Here is a 20,864-nt window from a genome sequence, read left to right as displayed (position 1 = left end):
GAAAAAAACAAGAAAAAATCCTATCCAAGTATAATTTTTTGAAAATTACAGACAGCTGGCAAAAGGGGCTTAGAAGGAAAGCACTTCCCCTTCAATATAATTGTTGCTACTGCAATGCTACCCTCTTCTCCAATTAGAGCATAGATACTTTATTTCCTGCACTCCCATTTACCTTAGTGAATATCATACTAATACTGAATACTAATAACTGAAGTGAACTCAGATCACTACCAACTTTGATCACTACGTTTTCAACTTTTAAATAAAAATAAATTCTCAATTTTATCAAAGCAATTCTCTAGTCCATTAATTTTATTTATTGAAGTCACCTACTATAGATTTCAAATAGAAATCGTTCCCACCTGCCAAGGCGTCCCGATAAAGTTGCACAAAATGATTAAAGATATCCTTCGGCAAACACTTCTCATCAGGTAAACACTGCAGGAGAATCACTATCTCCGACTGCCCCACTGCATGCATTCCCTTTGTAGTGAAACACCAGCACTTCCTGTTCACATCTGCAGAGAGGAAAACATGACTCAGGCTGGAAAAAGTAGATTTCCACTCAACATCTGTTTGCCATGCCCAAACTTCACTATCGGAAGACAGCACATTTTAAAAAAATCATTTACACTAACATTGCATAACTCTGGCACTTGCTACTAAGATACCTAAGGCTCTATGACCCAAATCTTGCACACAAACATGCCTGAACACAACAGAGCAGATCAATACAACAGGGGTCTACATTCCAAAATAGGGGTGGAATGTGGATGAGGGTAGAGGAATCAGGGCGAAGGCTAATCGGATGGTGCATAGCATCGTCCACTGGGCCACTACACTGCTTTGAGGTTTGGGAAAGGGGATGCAGGACATGTTCCAAGAAATATGAACATGTTGCTGTTGAGTCAGATGCTGAGAGTAGCAAAACCAGCACACATTTTAAAAGTGCATTTTTTATCTTTTGTATGAGCATTTAGTGACCCTAAAAATGTGTTGCTACAAAAGTGTCCTGCTTTTATTTTGAAATAAAAGTGGAGACCAACTGAGGCACTTAAACTAAAAGCCTCCCCACTCATACCCCCTCCATAATATAGACCAGATGATCTGAGAGGCCAGGTGTTTTCAGCGAGGGCTGTCTGACCCTGGAACTCACTTCACCCCCTGGTCTGACAGAGCCACAATCCTGCTTGTTTTCAGAGCATCATTGAAAGATTTATCTGTTTTCCCGAGATATGAGAAGGGTTCAAGTGGATTAACAATGAGGGGAGGATTGGTGAATAATAGTGAGCCCTGTTGGGTTGGATGGGTATGGAGGATGCTCCAGGCGCATGTACAGATAATTTTATACACAAATACAAACTGGACTAATCCAAGCTAGAGCAAGGGATAGGTGCGTTTTATAATTTAATAGGAATAAAAATATAGTGCATTTTACTTCCATGCAGCAATTCACAGATTGTGGGTAGTAAATATCAAATGCTGTGTTTTCAACCAGGAATATGGATACAATCTTTTTGCCCCCCTCTTATTAAATAAAAAAATAACTTACAATTCACAATTTTAACCATGGACAGCAAATTTGCATTTAAAACAAACACAAGAGGGTCAGGGCTGCCATCTTCCAGCTGCTGCATCACAGAGATCTGAGAAGGTCTTTCTTCTACAGCACAGTCTATAAGAAAGAAACGCATTGTGAAGTCATTTGCTTATTTGGACAGTAATCTACTCAGCAAAGTAATCAGCTGAGCAATGACATCACTCTAATGTATACAGTTTGAGTCACTTACATTTTACCTGACATTTTAAAATTTATTTTGTTCTGATACTTGTTGGGCAGGGATTTTCAAATTTCAATGATTTGAGTACCTGACTCCCTCAGGCCCCTTTGAAAATTCCAGCCTTAATTTTTATCAACTAATTTGTATCAATAGCAGTAACAACTTGAAAAATCAAACCTTTGACTTCCTTTTAGAAACAAGTGTTAGTGTAGACTACAATGTGAAATGCTAAAAAAAAAACCAACAACGTTAACACTTAGTATTTATATTGTGGTAGCACCTAGGAGCTTCAGTCACAGAGCTTACAATCAAGTGCAACAGCCTACAGTACAACAGCAAAGGAGGGAGAATAAAGAAAATGGACAGAAGGTTCAAATCCTGTGTCTCAAATTTATTCAGTAAGATACTCAAAATATAGACACTTTCTTTGATTAGATCCATATGAACTGAGTGTTTAAATATAAACACCCGAACTGTTGAAGTAATCTGTGCTCCTGCCTACAAGTCAGCAATGTGGCTTTATAAAGAAATAAGGGAAATTTGGAAGGGTGTTTGTTATCCTGCCACCGATAAACATCTAGAGAGAAAGTTCACCTCACTAATGTGAAAAGTATATTTGAAATATTTGTAAATTTGATTTAAATGTCCACTTGGTGGTTAAAATGTTGTAAGTCAAACCAGGCACAATGACATTTGAATTAATTCAAGCATACACAAAGTATGATTTACTGATGATATCCATGTAAAATTGTTGGGCTTGTGAGATTTGGCTCATGTGCTGAAAAGCATGCTGCAATTTAATTAAGTAAAGCTAGGTTACTAGTTTCTCTCTGTTACAGAGGTTCAATAATTAGGCAGCTTCATGAACAGCTAATACAGCATGGGGGCAGACTGGTTTTGAAAATGTAAGTATGCTTACTTATTTTTTTAACAATATCCTAGATAAAGTTACTTACTGTCTAATTAGAAATATGCTGAACTAACCACAAATTTGAAAGGGGAACTACAAAAAAAAAAAAGTGAAAAGTGAATTAAGGCCACTAATACATGCTAACGCTCTCCTAAGAACTTCCTGGTTCACTTAAGATACTCAGAAGTATGAGAAGTCTCATCACAACCAATGGTATTTATGATGTCATTAAATTATATATTTGGGGATACCTTCAACCAAGCAGAAGTTCCAAGAAAATTTCACAGAGTGGAAACATGAATATTTATATGACTAATTAAAATGTATCTCTGTGCTGAATGTTCCCCACAGTCTGATTAATAAGGAAATTAGCACATACTTCTGGGCTCAATTTTTTTTTGCTTTGTATTTTACTTTTAATACTAATTTCATTGTCAGAACGATGTTTTCTACAGAAGCCTGTGAGCACTATCTAGTGCCAAGCCAGTTAACTACACATTAGTATTCATCGTTAATATCTTTAGGCTATATCCAGGATCCAACTTTCTATCTATATGTGACAGCCTGAATTGTTAAGCTGCCACCAGTAAATGTCACAAATAGCTGTCCATTTACCCCTACTGCTCTCACCTCCTTTTACTCCAGTGGAGATCAGAATTGGAGGAAGACCATCTTCAGGGATCAGGTTCATCGCACTGCCAACTGGACTGCCAACCTGAGTTATACTTCCCGAGAATCCAGAAGTGTTATCAGTCTACAAAAAGGAAACAATAAGAAAGAACAGCTTTAAAAAAAAAAAAAAAGCAAAAGCTGGGTAGACTTCACCCTTAGATTGCTAGATGTAGGTGAACGAGGTATATCCACTCTATAGAATTATCAGAGGTACAAGTTAACCCTTGGTACATGCAGGGGCGGCTCTATGTATTTTGCCGCCCCAAGCACAACAGGCAGGCGGCTTTCGGCGGCGCGCCTGCGGACAGTCCGCTGGTAACGCGGATTCGGCGGCATGCCCGCGGGAGGTCCGCCAGTCCTGCGCCTTCGGCGTGCCCGCCGCCGAAGAGCCGCCGAAGCCGCGGGACCGGCGGACCTCCCGCAGGCATGCCGCCGTAGGCAGCCTGACTGCCGCCCTCACGGCAACCAGCAGGCCGCCCCCCGCGGCTTGCCGCCCCACGCACGCGCTTGGTGCGCTGGTGCCTGGAGCCGCCCCTGGGTACATGACATTGACACAGACTAAGACAGACCCAGCACCTCCTCTATAAACACGTGTACAAACAAAACAGAAACAAAGCAGCTACGGTTACACCAAGCTTCTGCCCACGAATTTGAAAATATTTACCAGAGCTCCGTTCCGGACAGCTCCGGCTGAATTTAAGCCCGTCCCTTTATCCATACAGACAGGCTGTATACCCAAAGCTTGGAAAACTCCTTGCACAGTAGTGGCCTGATACTGGATTAGAGCTCTAAAATGCTACTTCATAATGGCATATGCAATTCAACGGCTCATTCCAAAATATATAGCCAGCTTCAGCTCTCTGCAAACCTCAAAATCAGCATGGACATAAGCCATACATATTACTAAAAGAGAATCTTAAATCAACAGACTGCACGTATCAGTCTCACTTAAATTGCCATAGAACTGAATGTACCATCCAGGACAACGTGACGATGCTGTTCTGAAAAATAAACAGCACAATGTTTCCTCACCTCTACTGATAAAGTGCTGTTGGTCACAGGCTTGGTTGGATCATGTGACACTGCTAGGGTTCCTGTAGGAGTTGTCCCAGCCACTGTCAATTTTGCTGCATCAGCAACTTCTCCATTAGGTAATATCCCATCAGCAAACCAAACACGTCTTTGTTCTCTGGGTTGAGCCACTAGTGAGAAAAATAGAGTTCAAAATCTCACAGCAACATGAAATGGAAGCTTCGCTCAAGAAAAGTGAAGTGGTTTACTTCTAATGTAAAAAGTAGCAATGATAGCAGGGATGTGACAAATCCATATTAACAGTATTAGGCAAATATTGAATACAAATTCAAATGGTGGCAGAAGGGCACCAGGGTCAGTGGGTTGATAGTATTATAATACACAGTAGAGATGGGAGGAACAAGTGGTAAGATGGTATCTGTGCAAGATTCCCTAGACTAAGAAAATAAGATATCTACTTAATCAATACAAGAAAAAAAACACTTTATTGCATATATAGGGCTTTCTGATATAATTCCTACACACTAAGTACTTTAGAGAAATATCAGCCAGCATGATTAGGCTCAATCATCTCCATGTGTTTGGAAATTACATTTGTACATACATTTCCTGTCTGCATTTCTCTTTCCCTTTGACCCAACCCACATGACAAGTGTCCTTAGCTGCAAGGTTTGAAAGGGGTGTGTTACCAGAGATTCACATTCACATTTAATCAAAGCTTGTTTAGAAAAAAGAGTGAAAGTTTTTTCTTACTGTCTGCTCCAGGGTGCTTTAAAACTCCCACAGGTACCATCACAGTGGGAGGTGGAGAGCTCAGGGCTCCTGAGGCCTGAGCTTGCTGCAAGGGAGGGATAGTAGAACAGTATTCAGCAGGATTGTTAGGGTTAGGACTCTGGCTTGAGGCACTCATCATGTTCTCCCAGGCTTGAGCTAAAGCAAACAGAAAACAAGAAATGTGAATGTACATCTAAGTACGCAACACTCCACGATGATGGGTAAATTCACAGTTCCAATAGCTCTGGGCTTTTCCACCTACCCTGGGCAATCTCTTCTTACTTTGATTAAAAACAGAGAGGACTTACACAGTGAAATTGTGACTAAAGAACAAAATACATGGAAAGACTATTGGTGTTCTGTGATAAGAACCTCAGCTTACATGGAAGTGTATTCCAAAATTGTTAGCTATATATTTTGGTGTTAGTGGCACTTAGTTCCTTATCCGTCATTTTGTCGTCTCCTTAGAGGATCTGAAAAATCAATTTTTATTTATACATTACCAGAGGGTTACATGACATTCTACAGACAGGCAAAAGTCTCACTCTTTACCCCAAAGATTTTGCAATCTAGGCTACACAACACCAGGGCAACAGATTTACTTTTGCAAATGAGTACAGTACATTGTATTTTTTTATATCCAGAATAAACCAGTCTACCGTAACACCTTATTTTTCAAACTTGAAGAAGTTTGTGTGCTGTGAACTTTTGAAGACATGGCCTGAACTTTAACTCAACCCAAAAAACCCACATAATTTTTAGTTTAAATACAACACACACCACTTTTAAGTCAACAATGTCAGTCAGAGAACAAGCTCTTCTCTTTTAGTCAGAGAACACTGCAGAACTGGATCTCAACTGAGCTATTTATTTGGTTGTCTATATAGGCAAAAGCACATAAAAAGGTGTGCAGCAAGATAACCATTCGATTCACACGCACAGCAGAGCACACCGCCCCTTCAAATAAACGAATGTGTTACAAATAAATATATTCAAATAATAACACATATGCATCAAGGTACCCAAGGAATCCGGTGGCACCTTAAAGATGAACAGATTATTTAACAAATAAGTCTGTTCATCTTTAAGGTGCCGCCTGACTCCTCATTGTTTTTGTGGATACAGACTAACACGGCTACCCCTCTGATACAAGGTACCCGAGGTCTCTCCAGAGCAGCCACAGGTACCTAAACCAATCACATACTGTATTCAAAAAAACATTTGTGAAGCTTTTAGACTCCTTTGGGATGAAAGGTGCTAGATAAACTAAGCTATATATGAACATCTTTAACCACAGAAAAGCAAATAGGACATCAAAGAAAAATAGCTCTTTATTATATCAACTTATAAACACAATGCAGAGCCAGTGAAAGGATTTTGAGCCCTTTAGGACATTTCAATTTGATGAGAAAGGGCAGATTCAAAGATTTTTAAAAAGCAATTCAGTGTCAATACAGAGTCCGGACATATAGGAGGGAGACTTAAAACAAAGGAAACAGATATCCTTAGGATCGCCTTCTTGGGATACCTAGAGCAGTTTTGTTTCAATCTTCTCTCCTTCACTTCATCACAGTCTGTGTCAGTTCAGAAATAGCTATCAACTAGAAATACCTTCTCAGGCAAAGATGGCATCAGGAACTGGAAATAAGCACATACTTAATGGATGTCTATGGATGAGCACTATTAAACAAAAAATAGTGAAATGAAAATCCAATTCAGCAACCAAGTGAAATAACTACATCCAAAGTATAATCCATACAAGTGCAAAGAATGACTAACCCAAAATGCACTGAATGACAAAAGTCTGGAACTGCCCTGAATTACAAAAATCTGGAACTGCACGGAAACTGATTGGATCAGGTAAGATTAGATCTGGTCAAATGAACTGACAGGCAACTGACTAGCAAAAGGAAATCATCATTACAAAGCACTGCAGATGGACAGAAACACAGATGACAAGTTGGCCCAGCAGCAGATACATGCTAGTATGCAGGCAATGCTTTCCCTATAATAAAACAAGCAGTGGTGTCACTATTGTCTACCACTAATGTGTATCAGTGCTGGCAACAGAACAGAAAAGCTTTTAAAAGGAAATCATTGTAACGTGATCAATTTTGTTATACCTCTTTACAAGAACATTTGGTTTCAACTAAAATATTTTCAGGTTCCTCTCTTCTCCAAAACAAAAACAAATCCTACTCATAACCAAATGGAGCCAGCAGTCTCTGGCCAAACACATGCATACTTCATTGTTCTTGTTCGGTTCATTCTGAAATGTATTAATTTCTCTATCTAAAATGTAACACTTCTCAGCACCTTTGTCATAAGAACAGCCCTACTGGGTCAGACCAATGCTCCACCTAGCCCAGTATCCTGTCTTTTGACAGTGGCCAGTTCCTAACACTTCAGAGGGAATGAACAGAACAGGGCAATTATCGACTGATCCATCCCCCGTCCCAGCTTCTGGCAGTCAGAGGCTTAGGAACACCCAAAGCAGGGGGCTGCATCCCTGACCATCTTGGCTAAAAGCCATTGCTGGACCTATCCTCCAGGAAATTATCTACAGTAATTCTTTTTTTAACCCAATTATACTTTTGGGCTTCACAACATCTCCTGGCACCAAGTTCCACAGGTTGACTGCATCGTGTGAAGTACTTCCTTATGTTGGTTTTAAACCTGCTGCCTAATGATTTAATTGGGTGACCTATGAGGCAGGATGGGAGAAGACAACCTGGGCCCTGCGGCTGGCCCCCTACCTGGCCAGCGAAGCCCAAGAGGCCTATATGGCCCTGAGTGAAAAACAGGCCAGGAGATATGACACAGTAAGGGCAGCCGTCCTAGATCGGGTGGGGCTGTCCGCCGAGGTTCCGGGCGGCGAGGTGGACACAGGGTTTGCAGCCCCGGGCATTCACCCAGTAGTTAATGGACTGGGCCACCTGATGGCTGAGACCTGACGCCCAGACAGAGGGGGAGATCATGGGCGTGCTCATCCTAGAACAGTTTTTACATGGCCTCCCCAAGAACATAAGGGTATGGCTGAGACGACACCAATCCAGTACGGTAGAGGCAGCGGTAAAACTGACGGAGGAGTATGCAGAGGCAGACTTCCCCAGGAAAGAGGACACCCATATAAGGAAGAAGAAACCGGGAGAAAAGCCAGGGAACCCCCGACCAGGAAGGGTCCGGATTAAAAATGGGAGAACAACTAGGGAGCTCCCACTGGGACCAGGCCGCTCATCTGCTGGCAGAGCAGGTGACCGGGACATAAAAAGGGGGACTGCCCGGACATGGAATGTGGCTTTGCAGAGATTTGTGGGTGGACCAACTTTGGAGGATAGGGGAAGGGGCGGAAACTGTCCGCCATTCCCATGATGGTGGTGAGAAGACCCCAGTGAGGTCTGGTGGATACGGCCTCACCCTGCTCTCTTGTAAGCAGGGGGCTGGTGAAGCTGCAATGGATGATTCCCGGCGCCGAAGTGAATTTGGAGAGCATCCATGGGGATGAGAGGCAGTGCCCAATGGTCCAGGTGCCCCTTGAGGTCCGGGACAGGTTCCGCTGGAAACGGGTTGACGTAGTAGAGAGCCTGCCATACCCAATGGTGGTGGGCACCAACTGGGACCCCTGCCTAAGAGGGAAAGCAGGTCAGGGGAGGAAGGCCCACAGTAGGAAAAGGGGGAGACCCCTCGAGGAAGAGATCTCTGAAGCAGAAAAACCCTAGACAACAGAGCCCGAGTCAGGAAGGACGGGAGAAGGAAAGAATAGAGGCGGTATCCGCCCCATGGTCCTCAGAGGAGCCGAAGAGCCTAACAGAACTCCCTGTAAGGGGACCCCCGAAAGATGAGACCCAGGCCCCGCTTGACGGGTTTTTGGGAACCTGAAGTCCTGGGTGTCCAGGGGAAAGCTGGGATCAACCTCGAGCCCCTCTCAGAGGCAAAGGGAGAAAAGGAAGGGGGACACTCCTGGGGGTATGAATGGTGAGAGGACCTGTGGGTGGCGGCAGAGCTATGGGAGCGTCCACCCCCCACGCAATGTGGCTTCTGCGGGTGGGGGATGGCTGAACCCCACAAGGAAGACCCGGCAGGTCACTGGAAAGATGAGGGAGGAATCCCCCATATGGCCGCGCCCAGTAGGGGGCGAAGAGGACTTGGATGGGTGAACCTGGCAGTTGGAGAAGAGGGGGGCGTGTGTGACAGGGTGCTGGGCAAAAACTACTGACTCAGCCCTCTGTCACACCAGCGCCTAATAAGGGAAGTAAACTGGAGCTGGCCAGAGAAAACCTGCACCTAAATGGTGAATGGGAGTCAGCTGCCTGTCCAATTAGCCGGGGGCTGGGAGGAAGGAAGCGGGGGGGGGGGGAGCGAGGGAGTGGAAGCAGAGCGATAGCTCTTCCCTCCTGGGTGCAGACACTAGAATCCAAGCTGTGTATGGTGAAAAGGTGGCGGAAGCACAACCTTTCATAAACGGCACCAGTAGTTACTGAAACCCAGGGTCTCCGAGTGACTTTGTCAGCACAGCAGGGGCAGGAGCTACAAATGGTAACAGCTAATTTAGAACCCGTCATTTTGTATGTATAGTTGGGATTATGTTTTCCAATGTGCATTACTTTGCACTTATCAACACTGAATTTCATCTGTCATTTTGTTGCCAGTCACACAGTTTTATGAGATCCCTTTTTAACTCTTCACAGTCAGCTTTGGATTTAACTATCCTGAGTAATTTTGTATTGTCTGCCAATTTTGCAACCTCACTGTTACCCCCCTTTTCTAGCTCATTTATGAATATGTTAAGCAGCACTGGTCCCAGTACAGATCCTTAGGGGACCCGGTTCTTACCATTCTCCACTGTGAAAACGGACCCTTTATTCCTACCCTTTGTTTTCTATCTTTTAACCAGTTACTGATCCACGAGAGAACCTTCCCTCTTATCCCATGACTGCTTACTTTGCTTAAGAGCTTTTGGTGTGGCACCTTGTCATAGGCTTTCTGAAAATCCATGTACACTATATCAACTGGATCACCTTTGTCCACATAATTGTTGACTCCTCAAAGAATTCTAATACATTTGTAAGGCATGATTTCCCTTTACAAAAGCCACGTTGACTCATCCCCAATATATCATGTTCATCTACGCGTCTGATAATTCATCAAAAACCAATGTCATACTTGTGCCTACCTTTAATTCCTAGTTACTGTAAACTACAATTTCTTATCATGCTGCTTATAGCCACCAGTGGAAGATGTTGATATTTAGCACTTTATATTTTTTCAAATTGCTTCACAAACATTAATTAAGCTTTAACACTCCTCTGAGATAGATAAAAATTATTCCCATTTAACAGCTATGGAATCTTCCCAAAAATTTTGAATGCCACACTTGAGCATTCACAACTCCAGCTGAAGTCAATGGGACCTCCAGGTGTATTCAGGTCCTCTGAACAATCAAGCTCTAGGTGAAGTGTCAATGGGGAACACAAAAATAAAGGCATCCCAAAGTGGACACTTCTGAAAACCCTGGCCTAAGTAATTTCAGAGACTGAGATTATAAAGCCAGAAGGGACCACTGTCTATCTTCCTGCATAACACAGGCCATAATACTTCCCTAAATTAATTCCTGTTTAAACTACGGGATTTATTTTAGAAAAACATCCAATCTTGATTCTAAAATGTGTTGTGATGAAGAATTCACCACAAGGGTTTGGAACATCTTACCGTGGTTAATCACCCGCACTGTTGAAAAACTGAATCTTATTTCTAGTCTATATTTTGCTATCTTCAACTTCCAGCCACTGGATCCTGTTACACTTATGCCTCTTACAGCGAAGAGCCTATTATCCAATTTGTGTTCCTATGTACATCTTTAGACTGTGCTTAAGTCACCCCTTAACCTTCTTTTTTGATAAACTTGATTGAGTTCCTTGAGTCTATCACTATAAGGAATATTTTCCAATCCTTTAATTGTTTTCATGGCTCTTCTTTGAAACCTCTCCAATGTTTCAACATCCTTCTTGAATTGTGGATACCAGAATTGGACACAGTATTCCAGTTGTAGTAGCACCAGTGTCACATACAGAAGTAATATAAACTGCCCCACTTCTATTCAATAGTCCTGTTTATACATCCAAGGATTGTATTAGCCCTTTTGGTCCCAGCATCTCCCTCAGAGCTCATGTTCTGCCCGTAATTTGCCTGGACCCAGATCAGAACACAAGAGTTATTTAGTTGTGCCTACACCTCCGGAGTTTTTCCTGTACACAATCCATTAGACCAGGCCTCCTTCTCTGACACGAAGGAGTTAACAATAGTGATGTTATTTAATAGGTCAGCTAATAAGAAATGAAGTAGCATCCTCTTGTGAACTAAGATTACTTTCATGATTTCCCTATAGTATGTAGTCTAGAAAGGGACACAAATGTGGGTTTCTTCCCTTTGGTCTCCTGTATGAGAGGGTAACAGGTCAGCCATTTGTTAAGAAAACAAGCAGAGCAAACTTCCATACTTTCCTCCATACAAAACAAATGTTCTGAAATCCAAGCAGGGTGCTTTATGAAATAAACTCAATCTTTCTGCAACCTTACCTGCTTTTTAGGTTTCACTAATTACGTGTGGTACAAGAGTCCCCAAGTCTCACAAGGATTTCAAGTTGACTTCTCTAGAGCCTTTGCATTTTTAAATATTTGCCAGCAAGAATATAGTGTTTTCAATAGGCTAGGCATACTGCAGCCACTGACCAACACAAAGCCAGTAAAACTTTGCATTTAGTCCCTATCTTTCTACTTACCATTCATTAGTACTGAATGACAGATTACACACACTCTGGCTTCTTTTCTGTCCATGTACAGCAACTTGCATTTCAGACTGCAGCATGCTGCACAGAAAACCTGGAGCAAAAGAAAAAACATATTGAATCACTCAATGTTTCATGATAAGAGTAATTTAAATAGATTAATTCAGATACTGAATACATTAGAAGGTGCAAAATTAGAAAGGAAATTATCAATAATCCTCCAACAGCGTCACAGTGAAATTGATTAAGATCAAATGACCTAGTGTCAGTCTCATTTAATCCTACTGGAGTAAGCGCTATCTGCAATAATACAAATGTACACACTCCCCACAGGAGTAATTTAAAAATGCAGGTTTGAGATAATGGCTAATGGACCAGGAAAATCATATATGTAATCCCATAGTGGCCACCTTTACAGCTCTCTGGAATGAATGATGTTTAAAACACAACACTGGGAAAGTGCTCAGGCCGTTTCTCTGGTCACTTAAATCAAAGCCAAAACTGGATATGGGGGGGGGGGGGGGGGGGATGAGTGAGATACATTTCAGAAGAAAGGACAGCCATTTTGTCTCTACTCTTGAGACCTGCACTGTTGTAACTCTCAGTAGTTCAAATGTACAAGACTCATCCCACACCACACTGGTTGCTAAAGGGGAACACTGCATGACTTGTGCTGGAAGGACCAACTAGAACGCTGTAGCTTCATTGCCAGTACTTTCCACCTGCACCAGGACTAACAGCTCAGTGACCCCGGGCAGCGTGCTACAAGGAAGTGCAATTGTAACAACAATGGCAATGCCTGTGCACCATTACAAACATTTGTATGGAGACATGAGGTACTTTACCTATGTGGCAATGCAGTGGTGCCTGTAATGCCCAAATTCTCCAGTGCAGACAAGATTCTGGCCAGTCTATCTTAAGGTTTACAATATGTATTTAAATAAAAAGTCAATGTTTTCCCCTATGTGTCCTAGGGCTTTTGTTCGGGTGGCATATGAAGCCACTGATGAGTGCATGTTTCATGCAGAAAAACAGCTTAAAGCATATGAAATTTAGACGCATCAGACACTATGCTGTAAACTGTCTCTGAAAGTCAAGTCAGAATTTTAGATTTCAACCCAACGTAGTTTCAATTTTATTTGGTTTTCATATGCATAATTAACAGTGTATCTTTCTTTTAATCTTCATAGACCTTCATGTAATCCTATACTTTTTTCCTACCCCAACTGCAACATTTCTAAATCTTGCACATTTTAAAACTACATACAAAGCCCAGTCTATACTACAAGTGAGTCAAAGTACTCTGTTCCAACAGTTAAACATAATAGTGTCTGTCTACCTCCTAGCCCAGTTAAAATGACAGAGTTTGGTTCAGTGTGCACTAAAAATGTTGCCCATGTTGTAACGAGGAGCATCCATTTTGTAAATAAGTCCTGTAACAATGTTGTAGTTTGTAACATAGAGATGAGGCCCAAGCCTGAGACACGATTTTAGCATACAAATGATGAGAGCTGGAATAACAATTTTGTCACCTGGATGACCTCATCTAATGGTGTGTAAATTATAACATTTCCTTTTCTAATTATGTCAGCTATACTTTACCAGCTTTTAAAGCAATATTACCAGCACTGGTTTCTGAGTAATTTATTTTGAGATATTGTGCTTCATTTCAATTCTCAGGGAAGCCTATCCACTGGAAAATTCAGTTCAGATTTAAACTAGGAGGACAATTACAGAACATGGAAAAATCAATGTCCTCAACCACAGACCAAAGGACTAAACTAATTAATTTCTAATTCAGGACCCTTTGAAGAAGATTACAGTCTGCATTTAACAAGGCTTTTCAAGCACAATGATTTCTATGATCTAAATACTAAACAGAAATATATAGTAGAATGACAAAACGTTAACATCTGTTCTCATTGGCATCTTTAACTTTGTAGTAGGTGGAGTGCAGGTGTTGTATATAATCAAATATAAACAATATTTAAGGTGAAAGTGAAGTGTGCTTTCCTGTTTTTCAGCAATATATATATATATATATATATATATATATATATATATATATATATATATTTATTTGAAAGCAACTGTCAAGCAATTAGGATTTCACATAGCAGAAAATGGCAGCTTGTCTAAATGCAGCAAGCTTACACAGTGCAGTTACAAGGTTTTATGTTTGTTTTTGTTTTACTACTTAGTGCAAGGAGAATCACTAGTTTGGCTTACAGAACAGAATTGTCACATACAAATATTCCACTTGTTCTACACAAGGATATCACAGGTGACCACGACAGATGACAATGGAAAATACATATACAAAATATAAACAATTAAAATGAATAGTTTCCCCTAAAATATATCATCACTTTTCAAGTTCTTAAGTTTAAAACAAAGTTTGGTAAACATGCATATTTAATTTCGGCCATCTCTCTGATGTTCAGTGGCTCACATTGATTTTGTCAATTACTACACAAATTAAAACAGCAACGCTTTCTCCAGGTGCCATCCAACTATTTTTAAATGCAGTTTTTATTCTTAGGACTTTTTGGCCACAATGATTAGTTTTAAGGGAAACTGTTGTGTTACAATTCAGATTCAGAATCTCTTCGATTATTAACACTGAACATTTTAAAAATCTACATTTTTTTGCCCCTTGTGCGGTCTATTTAGCTATGTATTTCTGTTTACCCTTCAGTCATTTTCAGTTTTTGTTTCTCATTCAGCAACAATAAACTAGTCTCGGAGTTTAAGGCTAGAAGGGACCACCAGATCATCTGTTCTGGCCTCCTGTACATCACAAGCCACTAAATACTACACAGCCACCACACACCAAACCCAACTACCAGAATTAGACCAAAATATTACAGCCTTCAGAAGACTAAATGACTGTGTGCCACAGGCAGAGAACAGGAGGGGCCAAAGGGCATCAATACCACTTCTAAAACTTGGGTTTCAAGGAGAATGATTCAGTTCAAACCAAAGAGCTGGTTTTCTTTAAAACACCCCCCCAAAGCTTGTAGTCATTTGGTAAACTCACAAAAAACTAAAGTATGGCCTAGCTACTTGACAGTGACCCTTTAAATAAGTGACAGCTAAAATCAAATACCAATGAGAGGCCTTATCCTGTTTCCACTGACATGGATTAAAAATTCTCATTGATTTTGGTAGGAGTAGGATTGGGCATTTAAACACATCAATAATTGAAAGATGCACTAAATTTAGGGATTTAAACTATATGGTACAAGTAGATAGTGACTGTACTACTTATTTTTCATTATTTATTGCATAATTTAGTATTGATGGATTTCAATATTATTTGTATTAGTAAGAGTATGTGTTTATTCCAAAAGAGTGCTTAACCAGTCAGAACTATCATGAGAAGAATTTTTCGTCAAGTCTCAAAATAAAGAGAACATGGAACAAATGCAAAAATATGAATGTGAACCCACTTAACTGGTAATTTGATTAACAGTCCTTTCATTTAATTGGACAATTGCCAGGAGAACAGATTCAGTGTTATGTATTTTAGGTGTTAAGAAAGATAAATGTCATACCTAGACAGCTATATGGGACACTTCATGTTTTCTGCAAGTCTCCTTCCTGGAGCAGACCGATATGAATCTCTGTTTGCTGAATTTGATTCTTTTAGGTCCTCTGTTCATGTCATTCTGCTTCCCTGCGCTATTCTGGCAGCTAAAGATCTGATCCAAAGCCCAGAGAAGTCAGTTGACTTCACAGGGCTTTGGACTGGACCCTAAATGAACCAAATTTACCTTAATATGTTTATTTTAAAAATGCATGAATGTTCCATTTTCATCTTATTTTTAAAGTAATTCATGAATGTTTGCCAGCCTAGTGTTTTTAAAATTAATTTTGAATAATCTGATTGAGACACTGCACCCCATATTCTTCAGATAGTATGATATGATTATGAAATAGTTAAGATGCATTTTATGCAAGATATGTCATGTGAGATGTCATAGAAAATGTTATGATTTGCTGAATAGGATTATCCTATTTGTACGCATGTATCATTTTTGTATCTGAAATTATGAATATTAACTATGTTTCTGTATTTCAAATGTAGTTACATCTGGGTAACGCCCACTGGACAAGATGCTTTCAGTCTAGATAGCTGGGTGGGGAAGGGCCTATTAAGGTCAATGAGCCATTAGTAAAAAACAACAGGCCTTAGGAGAAGCTTATCTCCCATCTGGAGAGCCTTCCTGAGAACGCTACAGACAGCCTCCAAGTAATGGCTGCTATGACTCTACAAAGATGTGATGTGACAATATGTCTCTAGACTCCATCTGGGAATGGCAGCATTTTTTCCACAGACCAGTCGGGGAACCCAGCTTTGAAACAAAGGGTTCCCACCATATGCAAAAGCTATATAAGGCAGGGAGTGACATCATCGGGTGTTCTTCACTCCCCACACAAGAAAACCCCTGGAAAAGCCTGAGGAACAAAGACTGAACTGGGGGAAGTGCTGCACCCAGGCTAAAGGGATTTTTAGCCTGTGAATGGAACACCTGGGGATTCCAAGCTGTATAGCAAGTGCAGCTTGCCCCTTAACAATCTGTAGCCTGCTTGTATCATCTTAGGGTGAAAATCTGCTATTCATATCCAATCTAATTAGTATATTAAACTCAGTTTGCGGTTGTTGTTTATTTGCTAGGTAATCTGTTTTGATCTGTTTGCTATCACTTATAATCACTTAAAATCTATCTTTTGTAGTTAATAAACTTGGTTTTGCTTTATCTAAACGAGTGTGTGGAAATCATAACTCAGGGGCAAAAGGCTGTTGCATATTCCTCTCCACATTGAGGGAGGGGGCGAATTTTATGAGTTTACGCTGTACAGTTCCCTGTGCAGCGCAAGGTGGTATAATTTTGGGTTTATACTCCAGAGGGGGTGCGTGCCTGAAGAGCTGGGAGTAGCTTTCCCATGCAGGGGCTGGTCAGAGAGCCTGCTTGTAACTACAGCCAGGTGTGTCCCTACCTGTATGTATGCTGGTGAAAGTGCAGTCTGAAGGACTTTGTAGCTTGTCACAGCAGTACAGTGTGAGAGGGAGCCTAGGCTGGTGGGTCAACGGGCTCAGTGGTACCCCAGTTCCAGGTGCCACCCCAGGGGGAACCCGTCACACTAATCAATTAGTTTTAGATTTTCTGTTTGCAGTGGTGTGTGCCATTTACTTATACTTCAACAAAATATTTACAAATATTTTATGAACTGTTTTATCACAAAAATGCCATATTTGCATTTAAACTAATGCAGCCCTATCTAATTTATATGGTGTATAGCTAAAGAGAAGTTCTTACTCAGAAATAAACTTAGTTATAATATTCAAAGAAACATTCCTCATACAATAAAAATACATTTAAAAATTACATTTAATTGACCTTCCCACACAATTCCTCTTAATAACCATATCACCACTCACCTATCCATCAAATTTGGGAGAATCTTATTATAGTCAATACACTTTTTCAAAAGCAAGGATATATTTTGGTAAATACTGGAGGTAGCATGTACAAAGCGAGTAAAGGGGACATAAAAGACTGAAGATAGTCAGCTATGTTAACCAGCAGAAAAACTGGCAGTTCAATAGCTCACTTCCCATCCCCATCAACAGGTTTCAGTGTTGTTAATGGAAATTATTGATGCAGTGATTTTTGAAAATTAGTTTCCTGCACTTAGTTATTTTATAGCAGTCCTACATGAATTCAATATCTGTTAATGGCTACAATCAACTAACAAACTGCTTTTAAAGGATAATCGTTATCATCATGAATAACCAATAGTTATTCTCTATTAAAGTAATGTGAACAATGAAGAATAGGTGAGAGTCTAGGGACTTTTTAAAAAGAAACTAACTAAATCAAATGGACTATGCTACTGTGCTTTAGACAGATGTCAGAGGCAATGGTAGCCAGCGGCTTGTGTGGTTACCTGATAGATATATATAGATATAGATATTTATAGCTATATAGATATAAATATATATATATAGTGTGTGTGTGTGTGTGTGTGTGTGTGTGTGTGTGTGTGTGTGTGTGTGTGTGTGTGTGTGTGAGTGAATGAGTGAGTGAGTGAGTGTACGCGCGCGAAAGAGAGAGAGAGTACAAATAAGGGAACACGAGGCTTTGTCACTGAATATGAACTTACCTTCCCACATGCTCTGCAATGATGCCTCCTTTTGGTGAATGTAAATCTGGCCTCACATTTCATGCAGTTTGGTGCTTGAGAATCTGGAACCCAAACTGGAGCCACCTCACCTAAAGTAGTAAATGGCTTTCTGGTGGGAGCTCCAAACTGACCAGCTCTGAGATCATTATCTGGACTATCTGGGGCTACTGCAAGGCACGGACTACTAGAGACCCCAGACTCATACTCTTCTAAATGTTCCCCAGTGGTATCAGCAATGGAGGCATTTAACGATTTCTCATCAGGAAACATATCTGCTGCCAAGGTTTCCCCTATTTTTGCTTTACCAAAGACATCATTTTTATTTTTAGTATTACCTCCACAGTTTGGGGGAACAAGGTCGTTTTGTAAATGGTCCGATAATGGCTTTGGAATTTGCAATTTAAGATTTGTAGGTTGTTTGGGTCTTGCACCACCAAATGGAACACTGATAGGTTGCAGGTTAGTTACTGTTTTTGGTAATGTTTGCCCGTGCAGAGATGGTACCTGACTGCAGAGATTATGTACATAATTTTTCTTCATTTGGTCACCAGTGCTGTTTAAAATGAGACCACTCCCATCAGCAGCCTCATTTCCTCTTTGTTCATAAACATTAGTGTAACATTCTGACTTGCTCTCCTCTATCTCCTTTTCCTCTGTCACTGAGTCTTCCTTGGAGGGTAAAGTCTTTGGAATATGAGCAACAATTGGGTTCTGCATTCCATAGGAATCACAACCATTAGACAGAGAGCTTGCTGATGATGTACCCATAACATCAGAGAGACTGGACCCTTCAAGCTCATCTATATAAATCCCCTTTATGTCCATGCCTGCTTCCATCATCCCATCTCCATCTTTCCCACTATTACTACAAGCCTCCTCAGGCACTTTCATCTGCAAAAGTCTTTCATTCTCGCCATGATTTTGCTTATTATTCAGTTTAGTCAATTCCCAATTAGTCATCTCCTGAGATTCAGGGAAACACTCTGCCCCACTGAGCGATTCAGTTGTGCTGAGAATTTTGTCACATTCACTGACTTCACTTTCCACACCACTAACATCCTCAGAAGTAATACGTTCTTCAAAGCGTTCACTATAATTGCCACTTTCAGACATATTAGGCTGACAAGTTTGAGAGAGCACAGGTAGCCCAGATTGATACAGTTGAGATGTTTGTTCTTCTACAGTTTCCTCTATCATGAAACTTCCATTACTTGAACTAGGAGAAGAATTTTTAGCTTCCAGATCTTTTCTTTGAGTAATTGCTCTGCTAATAAAATCCTCAACTGATGCACAACTCTCTTGTGTTTTAACAGTACCATCAACTGGTCTCTGCAATAAGGTCACTGCATTAATCCCTGCAATTGTAGACTCTGAGAACAGAGAGTCTCTATTAATATTAAAATCATCCTTTAATCGATGGGGGAGGCATGCATTGGACAGACTATCAGATGAAGTATTAATCAAATGGCTAACAGAGTCAGCCTCAGCATACAGCCGATCTAACTGTACTCCTTGCTTTTCTGTATCTGTATCTTTTTCAGTGGATCCATTTACAGTAACACCAAACTGATCATTTTGTCGGTTTTCATTATCCAGTGTAAAGCTAATAGTGTCCATTAAGGACTGAGTGCTGTAATTTTTACAATCCAGCAAATTGCCACTTTGTAGAGTCCTTCTGTCGCAGTTATGCATGACTGCCACTACTAGAACATTCTTCTCTTCTGGCAAGCAGGCTGGATTTCCACATTTCCTTTCTCCTGTTTCCATAGCATTACACTGATCATCCTGATTACTATTTCTCTTCATTAAATGATCATCTGCTTTTGCCTGATCATCAATCCACACAGTTGGGGTCTCTGGATTTATACTAAGATCCATTCCATTAGCACAATGATCCCCCTCTCCTCCGGTTGGAGTAGTGGTTGAATGGGTCAGGGAGAAAGACTTTAATCTCTGTTGACACTCATTAGGAATTGAAGCTTCATGCACGCTGGACAGAGCTGGATTACATGACAGCCGATGAGAAGGGGGATCTAGAACCTGATTCCACTTTGCACCCAATAATGTAGGTGAAACAGCATCATCTGAAAAATTAATAGTTTAAATAATGACTATATTATAATCCATCACGGTGACACAACTCCCCCAGCTCTACTTTATAGGATAGTTAACCATCCATGGTTCCTATAATCCTTTTATATAACAAAACTACTCCTAAACCAGAAATGCATAGATGTCTGAATATGGACACAATAGCAAAAGACCACTTACTAATACTTAAGTATCCAAGATCAACATCTAATGATATAATTGCACAGAGTTTCTGGAAAATAACATCTTTAGGGCTCTGCGACCAGTCAGTTGTCCAGTTCTATTCTGAACAGGCAATTCTAAATTGATTGATTAATACAATAAGTAGAAAGGGGGAGGGGACACAACACAAAAAATCCTCGGTTGCCTCCACAGTAGGAGGGAGGAAATTAGAGCACACAGATTTTATACTTAGAATATGATCGTCTTCACTCTAGGATTTATGTGCAGTGGCATTTTTGTCAGGGTGCTTAGTTCTCCCAATATTGAAGAAGAATGTTTAAATAACTGTTTTCATAGAATTGTTAAAAACAAGTTACATCAATATTTCTATTTCTATTAGGTTTTATAAAACCCTATACTTTACACAAGCTACAATTCTAACAATATCCCTTTAAAAATTTTCTAC

The 20,864-nt window shown here is 40.6% G+C and overlaps 1 protein-coding gene across 1 annotated transcript in view; it reads right to left on the bottom strand.

Moving 5' to 3' along the window:
• Positions 1-20,864, bottom strand: part of ZFYVE9 (zinc finger FYVE-type containing 9) — a 47,752-nt gene that overhangs the window by 26,579 nt on the left and 309 nt on the right. Inside the window, exons 2-8 of the mRNA XM_065409623.1 lie at positions 18,125-20,229; positions 11,948-12,047; positions 5,149-5,325; positions 4,396-4,565; positions 3,322-3,445; positions 1,553-1,675; positions 363-518 (exon numbers count right to left, since the gene is read on the bottom strand). Of these exons, the coding sequence (XP_065265695.1) occupies positions 363-518; positions 1,553-1,675; positions 3,322-3,445; positions 4,396-4,565; positions 5,149-5,325; positions 11,948-12,047; positions 18,125-20,229 (2,955 nt within the window). The remainder of the gene's footprint in view (positions 1-362; positions 519-1,552; positions 1,676-3,321; positions 3,446-4,395; positions 4,566-5,148; positions 5,326-11,947; positions 12,048-18,124; positions 20,230-20,864) is intronic.

This window comes from Emys orbicularis, chromosome 8 (genome assembly GCF_028017835.1).
Source record: "Emys orbicularis isolate rEmyOrb1 chromosome 8, rEmyOrb1.hap1, whole genome shotgun sequence".
Taxonomy (NCBI): Eukaryota; Metazoa; Chordata; order Testudines; family Emydidae; genus Emys; species Emys orbicularis.
This window is presented reverse-complemented; position numbering and strand designations above follow the sequence as displayed.